Source organism: Tenrec ecaudatus, chromosome 1 (genome assembly GCF_050624435.1).
Source record: "Tenrec ecaudatus isolate mTenEca1 chromosome 1, mTenEca1.hap1, whole genome shotgun sequence".
NCBI lineage: Eukaryota > Metazoa > Chordata > Mammalia > Afrosoricida > Tenrecidae > Tenrec > Tenrec ecaudatus.
Genome location: NC_134530.1, coordinates 60,013,817 through 60,031,177, shown reverse-complemented (window position 1 = coordinate 60,031,177; position 17,361 = coordinate 60,013,817). Strand labels below are relative to the sequence as shown.

Here is a 17,361-nt window from a genome sequence, read left to right as displayed (position 1 = left end):
GTGTGCTCTCCTCGCCAGCAGGAGCCAGGAGTGGAGTACGTCCGCTGGCCCCAGCATCTGACTCACTCCTGCCTGACCTTCAGACTCTGGAATGAGCTGTACCACCACTGAGTCAATCCCGTGAACTTTCTGTAGGACGCTACAGTGATTTCAGAACCCAAAGATGCGAAGGAATAGACTCAAGGAAGGAGTTGGGGGACGGGGAGAACGGAGCAGACTCTCATCTTCCAAGAACTGGACTATTTCAATCTCCAACTTTTGGGGATTAGCTTGGTATTAATTCTTTTCCCCGCCTCCCGTTTCCCTCACTCACTCCATGGCTAGGTGGTATTAACTCTTGTAAAAGAAATTACTACCACATGAAGCAAGTAAAAATCCTTGTACTGAAACCAGGAGAAGATATCACTAGAACAGAAAATTACAGCCCAATAGCCCCTTATGAACATAGAGGCAAAACTTCTCAACAAAATCCTACCAATAGAATCCAACAATGTATCATAAAAAGATACATAACGACCAAATGGAATGTATACCAAGTATACCAGGCAACAGTACATTGGACAAAAGAAAAATTTAACAGCTATAGGAAACTATAATGTCTCAACAAGAAAAATATTTATAATCTAAAAATGTACAGAAGACTTGAACAGACAGTTCACCCAAAGAGTACATAGAGATGGTGGACAAACATGGGAAGAAATGTTTGTAATCACTAGCCATCTGAGAGATGCAAGTGAAAACAATGAGATACCACCTTATCCCAGAATTGATAGCAAAAATTAAAAAACAAAACATGCTGGAGAGGATTCAGAGAGATAGCAACCCTCGTCTATCTGCTGAGAGAAAGGTCAAACCGGACAGCTACTGTGGACAGTGCTATGATTCTTCCTCAAACAATTGGAAATAGAAATACTATGCGTCAGCAATCCTCTACTCAAGATATACCCTAAAAAATAAGAACAAAGCAAGAGCAGGTTCACGCACCCCATGTTCACTGCAGCACCATCACAGTACGAAAGTGGCAACAACCCAAACGCATGTAGGGCTGCAGTGTTATCAAATTGTTGCATCTGGTGGGCACTCATCCACTCCGCCCTAATATACCGTGTCCACTCGAGGATCAGCTTCCTGCAGTGGTTGTCAATGGATTCTGCCTGCTCAGCCACATAGTTGCTTGGAACTAGCCCACTTCTGCCTTTGCAGGTGCCTTTCCACCAACTGGTATCACTCCTCCCAGTAATGTAGATAATATCACCTTCATCATCTGGTATAATTCATCAGGAATTCTGGCTCAACTGTATACAGAGTCTGAAGACTTTGACTTGTCCTGGCTTGACTGGTTTGAGTGGCTGCTTCGACATCTCGCTTCCTGGAGAGGCTAATCCTCCAGAGAACGCGAAAGAAGCCGTCCAAGCATCCAAGCGTCCAGTGAAGCTTCTTTTGGGGTCTGGTTTGCAGTCGTGCTCCTGCGGAGACCTGCGCCCCAGCCCCACAATGAGGAAGCGGCCGCCTCCTCGGCGCGCTGATTGGCTGCCAGGTTGGCACCCAGCCGAGGCAGGGCCCATTTTAAAGCAACTCTATTAAGGACTACGAGATCACGTTATTTGGGATATAAAATGTTTACTTTCCATCATCTTTGGTGACACAGCCACAAACTTCAGCAAGTTCTGGAGCCAGGCCAAGCAGATTGCTTATGGACATTTGCACGTGAGTGACATCTTTTGACTCTGCCCAATGTCCATGTGCTACAGTTTTTACAAAGTTCTAAAAAGAAGACTTTCAGGATTTTTATTTGGTATTTTAAAGTAAAATGCTAAGTAAATAGCATTTATACATTTCAAACGACAGTAATTTTGCCTCTTTATCCTCTCAGAAACTATGTTTCTGATAGTCATTATTTCTCTTTATGTTTTACATAAATACAACAGAAAAGTCATATGTCCTTTGTTACATATTCAACAGCATAGGAGCCCCTGGGTGACACCAACAAACCAGCAGCTAGGAGCTGAAAGGAAAGGTGTTGGTGTTGCACACCCAGCCAGTGCAACTCCAAAGACAGGCCCAGGAGTGTGGTGCTGGAAGCAACAACCCTCTGGATCCCCGCTACTCTGCACATATGAGTCATCGTATGCCAGAACTGACCCAATCACCACCACCACCAATAATTATATAAGATTAAAGCCTCCATTTCCAAGGCACATGATTCTTATATATTTATAATATAAAAAATTAGGATGCTTCCTAAAATTAACATAAATAAATGTAACAATCAAGTTTGAAGAATATTCATTAAATAACATTAGATTAATTAATAAAGCATATGCATTTTATTTCATATGCCAATTTTCCTTCCAATGAAAGTGGGTGTAGACCAGCCTGTGTGATCACGAGGTTTCAATGGGATCAGGTATCAGGCATCAAAGAACAAAAAATCATATAATTGTGAATGAGGCGGGGAGTGCGGACCCAAAGCCCATCTCTGGGCAACATCCCCTTACAGAAGGGATGCGGGGAGGAGATGAGCCAGTCAGGGTGCAGTGTAGCAATGATAAAACCTATAACTTTCCTCTAGTTCCTAAATGCTTCCTCCTCCCCACTATCCTGATCCCAATTCTATCTTACAAATCTGGCTAGACCAGAGTATACACACTGGTACAGATAGGAACTGGAAACACAGGGAATCCAGGATAGATGAACCCCTCAGGACCAGTGCTGAGAGTGGCGATACAGGGAGGGTGGAGGGAAGGTGGGGGAGAAAGGGAGAACCGATTACAAGGATCTACATATAACCTCCTCCCTGGGGGACAGGCAACAAAAAGTGGGTGAAAGGAGACGTTGGACAGTGTAAAACATGACAAAATAATAATAATTTATAAATTATCAAGGGTTCATAAAGTAGGGGTGCGGGGAAGGAAAGGAAAAATGAGCTGATATCAAGGGCTCAGGTAGAAAGCAAATGTTTTGAAAATGATGATGGCAACAAATATACAAATGTGCCTGACACAATGGATGTATGTATGAATTGTGATAAGAGTTGTACTAGCCCGCCAAAATGATTTTAAAACGATCCCTGAACTAACTACAAGCTTTTCTCTTGTGAACTGTTTTGTTCCGTTCTTTGTCAGTGGTTTGTTTTTGTTGTTTTGTTGTCTGGTTGTATACTGTTGCTTTGTTTTCCTCTGTCTTGTTTTCGTGCATGTTAGTGACTCCACAGGTCTGTCTGAATAGGACAGGCTGGATGAACTATCTGGAGGAAAAACAACAGGACCGACAGTTCCGGGGGGACTTGGGGTGGGGGGGTAGGGGGGTAAGGAAGTGGTGTTAACAAACCCAGAGACAAGGGAAAAACATGGGACCCCAAATGGTAGAGAAGGGGGAGTGGCAGGCATGGTGGGAAATGATCAAGGGTAAGGTTGCTTAGAGAAGAGGTATACTCTAGCCCAGGTGGCGATGAAGCATGGTATTAGGGCAGGAGGAAAGTCAAGGGAGATGGAGGAAAGAGCTAGGAGTCAAAGGGCATTCATGGAGGTCTAGACAAAGGCATGTACATGCAAATATGTATAGGAGGATGGGGAAATAGATCTATGTGTCTATATTTATAGGTCAAGTATTAAGGTGGCGGAAGGACCTTGGGCCTCTACTCAAACACTCCCTCAATGCATGAATACTTTTTTATTAAATTGGAACTCTATGATGCTCACTCTCCCAACACAACGGCTGGAGCCAAAGTGGGTGAACAAGTAAATGTGGTGAAGAAAGCTGATGGTGCCCGGCTATCAAAAGAGATAGTGACTGGGGTCTTAAGGCTTGAAGATAAACAAGCGGCCATCTAGCTCAGAAGCAACAAAGTCCACATGGAAGAACACACCAGCCTGTGTGATCGAGTGGTCCCAAAGGGATCAGTTACCAGGTATCAAAGAACAAAAAATCATATCATTGACTGCACACCTCCATGATAGGATCGCTGAAGACAAATGGGTGCATAAGCAAATGTGGTGAAGAAAGCTGATGGTGCCCGGCTATCAAAAGAGATAGTGTCTGGGGTCTTAAAGGCTTGAAGGTGAACAAGCGGCCATCTAGCTCAGAAGCAAAAAAGCCCACATGGAAGAAGCACACCGGCCAGTGCGATCACGAGGTGCCAAGGGACCAGGTATAAGGCATCATGCAAAAAAAACAACAACGATATAAGTGTGTGTATATATGTGTATATGTATATGTATATATATACCATATTAAATGAAGGGGGAAGTGCAGAGTGGAGACCCAAGGCCCAAGTGTCGGCCAATGGAGATCCCCTCATAGAGGCGTTTAGGAGAGGAGATGGGTTAATTAGGGTGCGAGGTAGTACCGATGAAGAACACAGCTTTCCCCCAGATCCTGGATGCTTCCTCCCCCTAACTACCATGATCCGAATTCTACCTTGCAGGGCTGGATAGGACAGAGGCTGTACACTGGTACATATGAGGGCTGGAGGTACAGGGAATCCAGGGTGGATGATACCTTCAGGACCAAGGGTGTGAGGGGCGATGCTGGGAGAGTGGAGGGTGAGTGGGTTGGAAAGGGGGAACTGATTACAAGGATCCATATGTGACCTCCTCCCTGGGAGAGGGACAGCAGAGAAGGGGGGAAGGGATACTCCGGATAGGGCAAGATATGACAAAATAACGATGTATAAATTACCAAGGGCACATGAGGGAGGGGGGAAAGGGGAGGGAGGGGAAAAAAAAAAGAGGACCTGATGCAAGGGGCTTAAGTGGAGAGCAAATGCCTTGAGAATGATTGGGGCAGGGAATGTATGGATGTGCTTTATACAATTGATGTATGTATATGTATGGATTGTGGTAAGAGTTGTATGGGTCCCTAATAAAATGTAAAAAAAGAAAAGAGGAGAAAAAAATGATTAGGGCAAAGACCGTACAGATGTGCTTTATACAATTGATGTATGTATATGTATGAACTGTGATAAGAATTGTATGAGCCCCTAATAAATTGTTAAAATTAATAAAAAAAATTTTTTTAAAAAGGAAGTGAGTATAGAAAAGATCAGCTAAAGGAAAGGGAGCAAATCTGTTTTAAAATTAATAATGTTATTCAACAAATATAAGCCATAGATATAGAAATATAAAATCTTGTGGTTTTAGGAAAACACAGTAAGAGTTTCAAATTTTTCTAGAATCCAAAATTTTTGTAAGCACAGAAGCTAATGGCCTTCTGAAACTATTACTCTGAGATACTCTTTAAACTTTAAGCCAAAAATATCCCCCCAAATCTTCTTTAAAGACTAATGTAACATAACTAATAAATAATAATTAATAAAGAATGTCTAGCCAGGGGCTTAGGTGGAAAGCAAATGTCTTGAGAATGATGAGGGTAATGAATGTACAAATGTGCTTTACACAATTGATGTATGTATGGATTGTGATAAGAGTTATGTGAGCCACTAATAAAATGATTTTTAAAAACAAAACAAAAAATAGAAATAGGACATAGTTTCTTTTGAATATTTATAGATGTGATTTGTTGACACTGCTTTAAATATATATGAGTCTTTTTGCGTTTTAAAAAAAGAATGTCTGTCTTGAACACAGTGCTTTTTAAGATCTATATATACTGAATCAAATTGACAAAAGCAATTTGGGAGACTAAATAGGAAAATTGGGGGAGAGTGATTTTACTAGAATATGTCAAAAAGTACTTACTACTGGGATTGCGGTTCACACACGCCTGTTGTTTTTGTTGTTTTTCTTTAAATGTGTTTGAAAATGCACCTGGCTCTCTGGTCAGTGGTCACAAGGGCTGCCCCAATACAATTCCATTAAGAAATCTTACCCTATCCACCCTATAACTCTGATCTTGTCCCTTCAGACTTCTTTTTGTTCTTAAAACTTTAAATACCATTTAAAAGAAGCACAATGTCAGTTCTCAGGGTTTCCAAAACTACTGTTTTGATGTGGTGTATACAGAAGACTCAAGATGCTTTCGGGGGAAGAGTTAGAGAGATGGAAACATTGTCTTTAGAAGTATGTAGAGGATATACTGAGAAACAATTGCTTCAATTTTGCTATTTTTGTTTAATAAAACTTTCTAAGATTTTGTAACAGTACCTTTTGACATAGCCCCTCCTGTGTTAATAGAGGAGGAACGGCTTAGGAAAGGGACATGAGATGCAGGCACAATGTGCAGAGTACAATCAATGTCAGTGAAATGCACACGGAGAAGTGGTTGAAATGATGTATGCTCTCAGCAATAACAGAGAGTAAGTAATGTAAAAACAATCCCCCACACTAAAAAACCAAACCTATGCATGTCATTGGAATGGAGAGCACAAATGCTTTACTCTGAAAATTGGCTATTAAAAGAAAATAAGCAAGCATTTATTTGGCCTTTCCTAACAAATAGTCATTAAGGGGAACGAAAGAGGGTTAGTTCATTGCTACATAAATTTCATCCAATAAAAAATGAGAGAATTAGAAAAATGACTAGCTGGTAAATCTTAGGGAAATAAATGAATCAGCTAACCATCATCAATGGATGGAATATTAATAATTTAAAAGTTGTTTGAAAAATTTACAATACAGAGTTCAAGCTATCAGCCTTAAACTTTCTGTTCAATCCTAGCATCACTAAAATTTGAACAACTTAATATTCTGTGCCATCTAACATAATATGAAGTAATGATGATGTATTCTTGAACAATTCAATCAAGAGTCTATGACTAATTTAGATTTGCGTAAGATACATATAATAGAGGAATAAGGTATTATTACCACAAAAAGGGGGAAGTATCAAATTCTGAAGATATCCTATAGGACAAGTAACCAAGTTTCTGCAACAAGTCAATTGCATTAAAAAAGGGAAAAAATTAAAAAGAGAAAGAGAGAAATGGGGCTACTAGATTTAAAATGGCATAATAATTAAATGTGATGAGTGAATCTCATTTGGATTCTAATTAAAAACAACAAAAACCACATTGTGGTGAAGTGAACTTTCTTATGGCTCTTCTATCCATGTCGCTGTATCTCCCACCAAATGACTGGGTGGGATCATGCAAATAGGGTGAGTGAAACAGTAACAGAAGGGCCTGATCAGTTTTAGTTGCTACTCCTCTATCAGAATGAGCCATCTCAGAAGCAGAAACAGAGAGAAATTTTGAGATCATAAACGAACAAGAGCCACATGTGGAGCACATTGGAAAGCCTTGCTTAAAGAGGCTAGGATGGTGTGACATAATTTGGACATATTTTCAGGAGAGACCAGTCCCTGGAGAAGGGCATCATGCTTGATAAGTAGAAGGGCAGAGAAAAAGAGAAAGGCCCTTGATATGATGGACTGACAGGGGCTCAAGCATTAGACCAATTGTGAGGATGGCACAAGGTCCAGTAGAGTTTTGTTCTGTTGTACAGAGGGTCATTATCAATTAGAACCACTCAACACCCAATAGCAGCAGATGCCATTCCACACGAAGACCAGAGACCAAGGGACCATGTGGCTGAGAAGCTAAGGATCATAGAGACTTGCCTGCTGGCTACAGAGAGGGACTGTTGGGGATCAATCTTTACAGTTTATTGATTCTGACTGTAGCAACCTGTTAATGTCCCTAATAAATCCCCATAATTGTGAGCCTTGTCTTTGAGTTCTGTGTTGTCATTGCAACAAGTTATCAAACCCAGTAGAAAAGTAGAGTGTCATGGGAGGAATGGTTGGTGTCAGAATAGGTAAAGAAGAATGGAGGTTGGAGGCAGGTCAGACCTTTGTTTTATGGCAATTGACCAGTTTGTCTTCATCTTAGTATTACTTCAGTGTCAGCATACAAAGTGATAAAATGCACATCTACCGCACAAGCCCATATCTATACTCATACATAAACATTAAAATACTGTCACAACAACAACTCACTATCATCAAGTGATGTTGACTCATAGTGATCTTTTAGAAACTCCGAAGGATAGGGCAGACCTGCCCCTGTAGGTTTCTAAGACTATAACTCTTTATGTGAGTAGACAGCCTGGACTTTTCCCCGAGGAGTGGCTGGTGGTGTCGAACTACTCACCTTGCGGATCGCAGCTCAACATTTTGCCACTACATCATCGTGGCTCATACAAAACAACTGACCAACATAGACTGTGGCCCCAGCTTCCTTACCATCAATGTTAAGCATCATTTTCCACATGGCAGGCCGAACAGACTGATGGAATCCAAACCAGACTTCCCTGCCCCCTCCCAGGGGGTGGTCATAGCCTTCTGGAGCTGAGAAAAAGGAGCGCCCCACTGGCGTATATCTACAAAAATTAAAATGGCATATTCAATCTTTTCGTTACCATATAAATATTCAAATATGATACAGAACAGGAGGGACTACAACACTAAAAATTAATATGCCATGATGATGCTTATAATAAACATATAAAACATCTTCTAAATTTGTAAGACAAAAAAAGCAGTGACTCTAAGTTCTAAGTAAATTTTATCTAATATACATTTGAAAAAAATGGTTAAAAAGATTGTTCTAATCTTAGAAAATGTTAAAAAGTAAATATTGATAAAAATATTCTAGAAATGTGTTTGCAAGGCAAATTTTTTTTAAATATACATTGATTCTATATCTATATATCTTCTATGTAGTATCTCTATTTGTCTAAATGAGGTTTAATCTATATAACTCAAATTTAAGATAATTGTAATACTAGTACTGGTATTATTATATAAAAATTTAAAAAATACTTTTTAAAATAAGGTGATATATCTCTAGGAATATATCTGAAAATACATCATTTACTCATGATTTATAGCTCCTAAATGAAAGAGTTAGGCATTTTTCTATTAAAAATTCATTAAAAGTTAGGCTAATAATTTACCTACATTAAACTTAAAAATTCAAAAAATTTTCTATAGCTCAATTTTTTAAACAGTTTTATTGGCATGTAATTCACATATACAATTTGATAGTTCAATCATATTAAAAAGAGTTGTGCAATCATTACCACAATCAATTTTAGAAAACTGTTTTCTTTTTGTAATCACTATTATTAGCTATAACTTACTTTAAAAATGAACCCGTGTTCATGCTGCTTTTGAAAGTTTTTTAAAAATCAAGACATACAGCATTCAAAGGTCAACCAAGGATGGTCTGCTCTTGGGAAGGAAATATTAACATTTAAATTAATGCCCCCTGCTTAAAAAACTCGCTCTTGTGAAGGAAACCTTAATATTTAAATTAATGCCCCCTGCTTAAAAAAAAAATCTAAGGAGGAGAGGCGGAAAAAAAAGTCGGAAGTACCCACTTCATGGAGGGCAAATGTCGTAGCACCACATCAACAGCATGGACAGGATTAGTGCTGATTGGCTTGTCTAATTCCAGAGGTTCCGGCAAGGTCCGTCCTGTCAGCACTTCATGAAGTAGATGCCAGCTCACCCGAGAGACAAATTTGATGGACACTTTGAAAGGGCGATCTTTTCCACCTTCCCCAGGTAATGTAACATCTAAATCTACCTGTAGATAGTGAAAAAGTCAACTGGTAAATGTTGATAAGGAAAAATACAATTGTTTTGAGGCTTAATTAAAAAAAATATTCAAGAGAAAATGGGCAAAAAAGGAATCACTCTGAAAGTTAATTCAATGGCCTACAATTTGAACAACATAGCTACCCATGTCAGAAATTACTAGAAATAATCTAATTGCCCTTATATCTAAGCAAATATATTTTTTAAAAGAACGAGGAAGAGCTTTTGCAACTGCTATGGAATAACTTCCTAGCTAAGTCATTAAGTAAGCAAACTACAAACAATACATCACCTTTTGTGTGAGAAATAAAGGGAAATTGAGAGGAACATATTTGCTTGTTTGGAAAAAAAAGGAAACATAGGATATGAACCATAAAAAGAAATAGGTTGCTTTCAAGGAATGGAAGGGAATGTCTAAGAGAATAAAGATGGAGTAACAATTCTGAGTATATTTGTTTGGTATAGTTTTGACTTTTAAAAGCATATAAAGTTCTACACATTAATTTTTTTTAATTAACAATGGTGGGGGGGCAAAGTAAACTACAAATAGATTCAAATGAACTGAATTGCATTTAGAATAAATAACATTACCACAATGAAAAGGGGGAAAAAAGAAAGAAAATACTATGCAAGTAACTCTTAGTGTAATATTCTGATATAAATCTAAGCTGGGGACATGGGAGAGGGGTGAGTGGGAAGGAAGAGCTAAATATAAAACAGAACCTTGACTCCACATAGGTTTTGTAGTGGGACAGGAGTGGTGATCTGGAAGCTCTGCTTACTGTAAATTTATGATTATAAGTGGTGACATTTTAAAAACCAAGCATCTCCACTAAAAAAGAAGGTAGGTATACATATGAAATGAGGGAAAGAAAGGAAGAATCTTGGGATAGACTGGAACTAGAAATACTTCCTTTATGAACATACTATACAAGGGGATTTGAAAAAATAAAATTAACGGGGAAGGGAAGGGGAAGAAAGGGGCAGCTGATATCAGGGGCTCAGGTGGGAAGAGAATGCTTTGAAAATGATGATGGCGGCATATGTGCAAATGTGCTTGATACACTTGGATGAATGTACAGATTGTGATAAGAGATGTAAGAGCCTCCAATAAAAGCACTTAAAAAAATTAAATTAAATTAAAAGATAACAGAATTTTTCCATGGAATGTAGAAGCACCCTCTTACATGTAATATATTATGTAATAGTGGTGCAGGAGGTAAGTGATCAAATGCTATCCAAAAGGTTGGTGGTTTGAACCTACCCACCACTCCATGAGAAGGAGACGTGATAGTCTGCTTTTGTAAAGATTTATAAGCTTGGAAACCCTATGGCGGCAGTTCTACTCTGTCCTTAAAGGGTTCCTATGAGGCAGAATCGACCTGGCATAATGAGTTTGGGGTTTCAGGTCAGACTTACTATCTATCAAGAAGTTCTGATGGCACTGTTGGATAAGCATTGAGCTGCTAACCGCAAGGTCAAATCCACCAGCAGCTACTTGGGAGAAAGCTAACTCTAGTTTCCTACCTCTGTCCATTGAAAAGGATTACAAAAACATACACCAGTACTAATGAACCTATCCAGAACCCAGATTTTGGTTTTTAAATGGCATTCTCCAACTAAGAGACAGCAGCGTTCCTTTGAGAAGTGGCCAGTTGCAAGGATGTAGCTGGGAAGACGTAAGATGAACCTGGACTCGGCTCATGCAGAAAACATAGAAGATATAGGTTCTACATGGAAGTGTGGTGAAGACATTAGATGGTACCTGACTATCAGAAAAAAAGCATCTGGAGTTTTAAAGCCCTGTTTTCAAACAAGCAGCCATCTAAAGGAGGCATCAACTGATCCAAGGAGTATATAAAATATAATCTGAATCCAAAGGAGGGAATGGTATCAGAGCTTAAGCTGTAAAATTCTGGATGACAGTGGAAGCCCAAAATGCATTTGCAGGATCTACACATGGAATAATTTTCTAGTGATTTCTCTCTGACCATAACCCAGAAGATTAGAATAGCCTGGTTATTAGACAAAGAGTAGTGAGAGACGACTACAGCAGATTAAAATGAGCATCTGATTTGAATAGCTAAGAGGCAACATTTGATTTGGTTCCCTTTTTGATTCATCTAAAAGCACTTATTGTTTATAAAAAGGGAAAGGGAATTGCATGTGGTTCAAGCCTCCTGTGAATTCCCTCTGAACATAGACCCGGGATGTGAGAATGCACTGGAAAGTAGATCTTGACAGTTATACCTAGGTTAAAACCACTACTTTATCATTTGAACTCTTTTGATACATTTTGAGTTTGCTATAATTTTTACTATTTTCTGTTTTCTTCGAACTGGGGTTTATCTCTGCTGCATTTGGTTATTGTTGGTAGACTTCTTAGACTCTTTGTTATGTACTTGTTTATGTTTTTAGGTATAGGAAACCCAGGACCAGTGAATTTATGGACACAATACCGTATTATAGTTTCCTGGGACGTACGGTGGGTAGTGGGAATATGGAGCAAGGAGTACAAGAAGGAAGACAATATTCTAAAACTGGTTGTAGTAACAATTGTAAAACATTTCTTGATATGACTGAACTATTGAGTTATATGATGTTTGGATTGTGTCCTAATAAAATGGCTTGAAAAAAAAAAAAAAAAGAAAGAACCTGGTATATCCTGTACCAGAAAGAAACTGCTAAAGAAAAAAAGAAAAAGCAGCAGCAAGCGATGTGTCACTTCAAAAGGCCACAAGCACCTGAGCGAAGGTGCTCGCGCTGGCCAAATATGGACAATATTGATGGTTAAATAAATAAATGCAAATAAACAGGGCAAAAGGAAAAGTTTTTCCTTATTGTTGAATACCAACTAATTAAGATAAGTAAGTCCAGAAGGAATGACCGGGAAAAAAAAGTGCCATTCCTTTAAAGTAAGGATCAGTCTCTAGTAGGTGATTTGAGAACAGGAATGTTTAGAGTAGTGTACCACAAGATGCCAGGACTTAAAAACCACAAAGTTTTGGAAAAAGAGTCACTTGACGGGAGAAACCTTGCAGATATTGACCAAGTAATCAAAGTGAATATCATCATCCATAAAACAAATGTATTTCGTGTGTCTACTGATATGATACCTAAGGGCAGAAGACGTATGGAATATTTCTGCCAACTATGCAAAACAAGAATCTAATCAACAGAAAATACCAAATAACTCAAATTGAGGGACATTCCTACTACATCCATGTCATGAAAGATGAAACACAAGGTTGAAGAACTGCTCCAGAATACCGAGGAACAGAGACTGAACCCCCCCCTCCCCCCGGTGGGCAATGAGAGCCACCTGCTGCTCCTTAAAGCTTTACAGTCTCCGAAACGACACAGGGTCACTGCGGTAGTTACACATGTCATGTCAACTTAATGAATGCAAGGTGGAGGCGGCAAACGGCACCGGCCGGAGAAAGGCCACGAGTCAGAGGGAAACAGGGTCCAGAGGTGGGCCCCGCGGCTATGTCGGAACTGGCGAGAACACCCAATGGACACGACCAGCGCGGAAAACGGGCACGAGGCCACCCCCGGGGTCTGGCACCGCGACCGTGACCGCTGCCACCACACCCCCCCACCCCCGTGATCAGAATGGCCCCAGGGAGACCAGATCAGCACCAGCAAGAATGAGGAGGACGCGGGGGAAAGTCTGTTGGTGGCTTGAGCTGGGATACCAGCGAAAAGGATCTGAAAGACTATTTTACCAAAGTTGGAGAGGTTGTTGACTGAGTGTCGAATAAACATGGATCCTAACATTGCATGGCCAAGAGGATTTGGGTTCATCCTCTTCAAAGACGCAACCAGCGTGGAGACCAGAGGAGCAAGGGCTGGATGGTCGGGTTATTATTGACCCTAAAAAGGCATGGCCACGAAGAAGGAGCCGGTGAAGATAATCTTCGTTGGGGGTCTGAATCCTGAGGCCACTGAGGAGATCAGGGAGTGCTTTGGGGAATTTGGGGAGATTGAGGCCATTGAGCTTCCCATGGATCCAGAGTCTAACAAAAGACGAGGCTTTGTTTTTATCCCCCATCAAGCAGAGGAACCTGTGAAGACAGTTCTGGAGAAAAAGTTTCAGTCAGTGGAAGCCAGTGTGAAATCCAGGTGGCCCAGCCCAAAGTGGTCTACCACGGCTCTGGGGGCCGTGGAAACCGCAACTGAGGGAACCGAGGCAGTGGGGTGCTGGTGCAAGTGGAGGTCAGAGTCAGAGTTGGAACCGGGGCCACGGCTACCAGCAGGGATACGGCCCGGCTATGGCGGCTACGACCACTCACCCATGGCTATTACGGCTAGGACCACAGTCAGGGTAGTACAAATTACGGGAAGAGCCAGCGACGTGGTGGCCACCAGAATAACTACAAGCCATACTGAGGCCGTGGCAGGCCCGACAGCTGACCGCACCGGTCCGTTTGGATATTAATTATGTACCAAATTTAACTTGGCAAACTTTCTATGGCCTGTCCCATGTGCATCGTATTTAAAATTTCCCCCTGGAAATCACTCTCCTGTTGACTATTTCCAGAGCCAGCTGTGTTAGCAGCGTGTGGTGCGTCAAAGGCCGAGGAGCATCGTGGGCCTAATTTAATACCAGTTCCCCCAAACCCGAGGGGTGGGTGTGCGCCCTGCCGCAGCTCTGCAGGCCCTGGTGGGTAAAGAGTAAACTTGTATCTTGGGAAACTGGGGAAACCAGCGTCACCTTTTAATTTTATTTTATTTGTGTCATTTATTTCCTTTAACAGAAGTGTTAATTTTGCTGTACTTTTTGGGAATCTAATGTATTGTAAGGTATTTACACGTGTCTTGCTTTTGCCATGACCTGGATATTGAAGCTATGCAAGCTTTTGAAATAAAAATATAACGCCCCCTCCCCCCCCACCAAAAAAATGTGTATGTAGAGTCTAGCCTGTCAATCAGGTCACAGCCTGATGATGCCTCCTGGTGGTGTGGCCTTCTCTTAAGGATTCTGGGAACTTCCTCTCGTACTGCCTGGAGGTGGACCACACTCTCTCTCTGCCTCACTTTCCTGCTGTTGAGACACTCAGAGAGCTTGAGCAGCCAGTGCTACGATGAGTCTACCGCCACTGGATCCACAAGGCCTTTTACTCACCAGGCTGTTATCTTCCTGCATTTGGCATCATTGCGTGTGCTGCATGAGTCAGAAGAGGAATTTATGGACTAGTATCGGACATAGGGGCTAATATTGGACCTATGGACTTGATCTGGACTGGATTGGGATGTTTTCTTAATATACAATTCTCTTTGATATTAAGCCCTTTCCTATACATAAATGAGGGTCAATGGGTTTGTTTTTCCAGTCATCCTGGACTAACACAGTCGCTGAGAGTTGGATTTGGTTAGAAGGCAGTAGGTTTTGTTTTTCTTTTTTTGGTGTTAGCTACAAAGAGAGAGTAAAAGAGGGAAGGAAAATGTTAAGATAAATGTGGCAAACATTAAAAACTGGTGAGTCTGTAATGTAATGGGTATATTATTTCTGCAGCTTTTCTGTTAAGTCTGAAATTATCTCAAAACAGAAAGTTAAGACACTTACATTATCCATACATAAATATATATTAACTGTAATAAAATAGCAATAAACATATACAAAAGGAGACATTGCAAAAGTATCACTTTTCAATATGCAAATGCAGCATCTTACCCCAGTGGTTGCCACGGGAAGTGGATTAGCTGTGTAAAGGCTTCTTTTTCCATCATAAACTGGCCTACGGTCCCCAAATATAGTTACTTTAAAATGTTGAACCATAGAGTCAACCACCTCCCTAAAGAAGGGAAAAGATACATTTATTAATCCTTTGCATATGAAATCCAAAAATTTTAACTGCAGTTACTTTTTGGCACTGTTTAAACCTGTTGAAATTCTAAGAGCAATCACACATGATGAAGATTTTGCTTTCAGGATCACAACTTAGAATGAAGTCAGTAAATCACTTAAACTAGGGCCCAGGGGGTATGCAAAATATTCTCCCTAGAAATGGACCCCACTTTCCTTTCATAATCTCTAAGTATTCTATTACATGCTAACTTCTTTTAATCAAACAGAGGATTAGATGCTCTTTCTTCTGGGCTCCAGGTGAAAATAGTGCCAGTTTTTAAAGGGCCAAAAAACACACCTGTATTCTTATGTCCCCTCATTCTTCTAATAGTATCTATTCAATAAGGATATTTTGTTACGATGTTTCAGTATTATCCAGGTAGCATTTTGATTCTATATACTAACATGGAAAAATACATTTTGAAATTTTCAGACTGAGCAAAGGACATGGACAGACATTTCAAGAAAGGTTATTCAAATGGTCAATAAACACATGAAAAAGATGAGATACTCAGTGTTGTCTATTGAAAAATAATAAATCAAAATTACAAAGAGATATTGCCTCGCCTATATTAAAATGGCAGTGATGACATAGAAAACAACAAATGTTGGTAAGGATGTGGAGACACTGAAACCTTTGAATCCTTATCCATTTCTGGTGGGAGTATTAAATGGTACAACCAGTATGCCAATTTCTCAAAACATCTAATATAAAATTAGTATATAACCCAGCATTTCCATGCCTACTTATACATCCTATGGGCCTAAAATAGTGATGTGGGTAGACACACGAGTGCTTGTATGTGCTCCCGCGGCCTTATCAGCACTATTCACCACAGCAAAAAGGTGAGAACAAACTAAATGCCCTTCATGTAGATGGATAAACAAAATATGGTGCAAGTTTATGGTAGAATTCTATTCAGTCATAGAGAGAAATGAAGTACTGATACATGCCACTATTTGAATATACCTGGAAATATTGTACTGAATGAAGTAAGTCAATCATACAAGGATATTAAATTAGCTACCATATGAACTGACAGGAATGAGTAAATGTATTGAGGACAATGGTTACTAGTAGTTACCAGAAGAACTGGATGGTGCTTGCCTAACATGACTGAACATTTTGATCAAAGACTCAACAGAAGAGTCCTAATCAAAAGGAGGAGATCTGTCTTGGAAGAAGTACAGCCAGATATTCCTTAGAAGCAAGAATGTTCCGACTTTGTCTCGCATAGTTTTGGGTGTAATCAGGAGAGCCCAGCCCTGGGGAAGGCCATCATGCGTGGTAAGTAGAGGATGTGAAAAAGGAAGACCCTCCACCGCGTGACGGACAGTGGCTGTAATGGGCTCGGACGTAACAGAAATGGTGAGGATAGCACAGGAGCGGAAGTGTTTCATTCTCTGGTCCACAAGGTCACTCTGAGTCAGACTGACCTGAAAGCATCTAACAACAATCAAAAGGGAGAGAAATTTTAAAATAGAAATTTTAATTTCTTATAAAATCTACACTTACTGAACCCATATTGGTAGCCCTGAGAACATTTCTGAACCTTAAATAAAATTAATTCTGAAGTCATCTTCAAATTGATTGAGTAAAGAATGTTTGCCTTGATTATTGTGCTCTTTTTAAAGATTACCTACGTCAGATCAAATTGACGATAGTAACTCTAAAGCAGAGATGAGTAGTTTTTGGGGCAACGAGTTCAAGTCAATGGTAGTAAAACAATACGGAGAGAGACTGTAAGAACAGAGACACAATATTAAAGAAAATAACCATTATCATTGAATGGTACATGAAGCATTTGTTAAATGGGTATGAGAGCTGTGTGTATCTTACCAAAAGTAACATTTTAAAATTATACATTATAGAGAATGATACAAAATATACACAAGTCAATATTTACTTTTCTATACATTTCATTTGTCAAACACTGGAAAGGTGTCAGGATGTGTGCCAGAGGAGCGCAGTAGTTACCTCTGTGAAGAGAAGTGGAAACAGTGAAACT

General features: G+C 40.0%; 1 protein-coding gene across 1 annotated transcript in view; it reads right to left on the bottom strand.

Moving 5' to 3' along the window:
• AGO3 (argonaute RISC catalytic component 3) overlaps window positions 1-17,361 on the bottom strand; it is a 151,589-nt gene that overhangs the window by 69,768 nt on the left and 64,460 nt on the right. The window contains exons 3-5 of the mRNA XM_075553875.1: window positions 15,179-15,299; window positions 9,282-9,490; window positions 8,143-8,279 (exon numbers count right to left, since the gene is read on the bottom strand). Coding sequence (XP_075409990.1) covers window positions 8,143-8,279; window positions 9,282-9,490; window positions 15,179-15,299 — 467 coding nt within the window. The remainder of the gene's footprint in view (window positions 1-8,142; window positions 8,280-9,281; window positions 9,491-15,178; window positions 15,300-17,361) is intronic.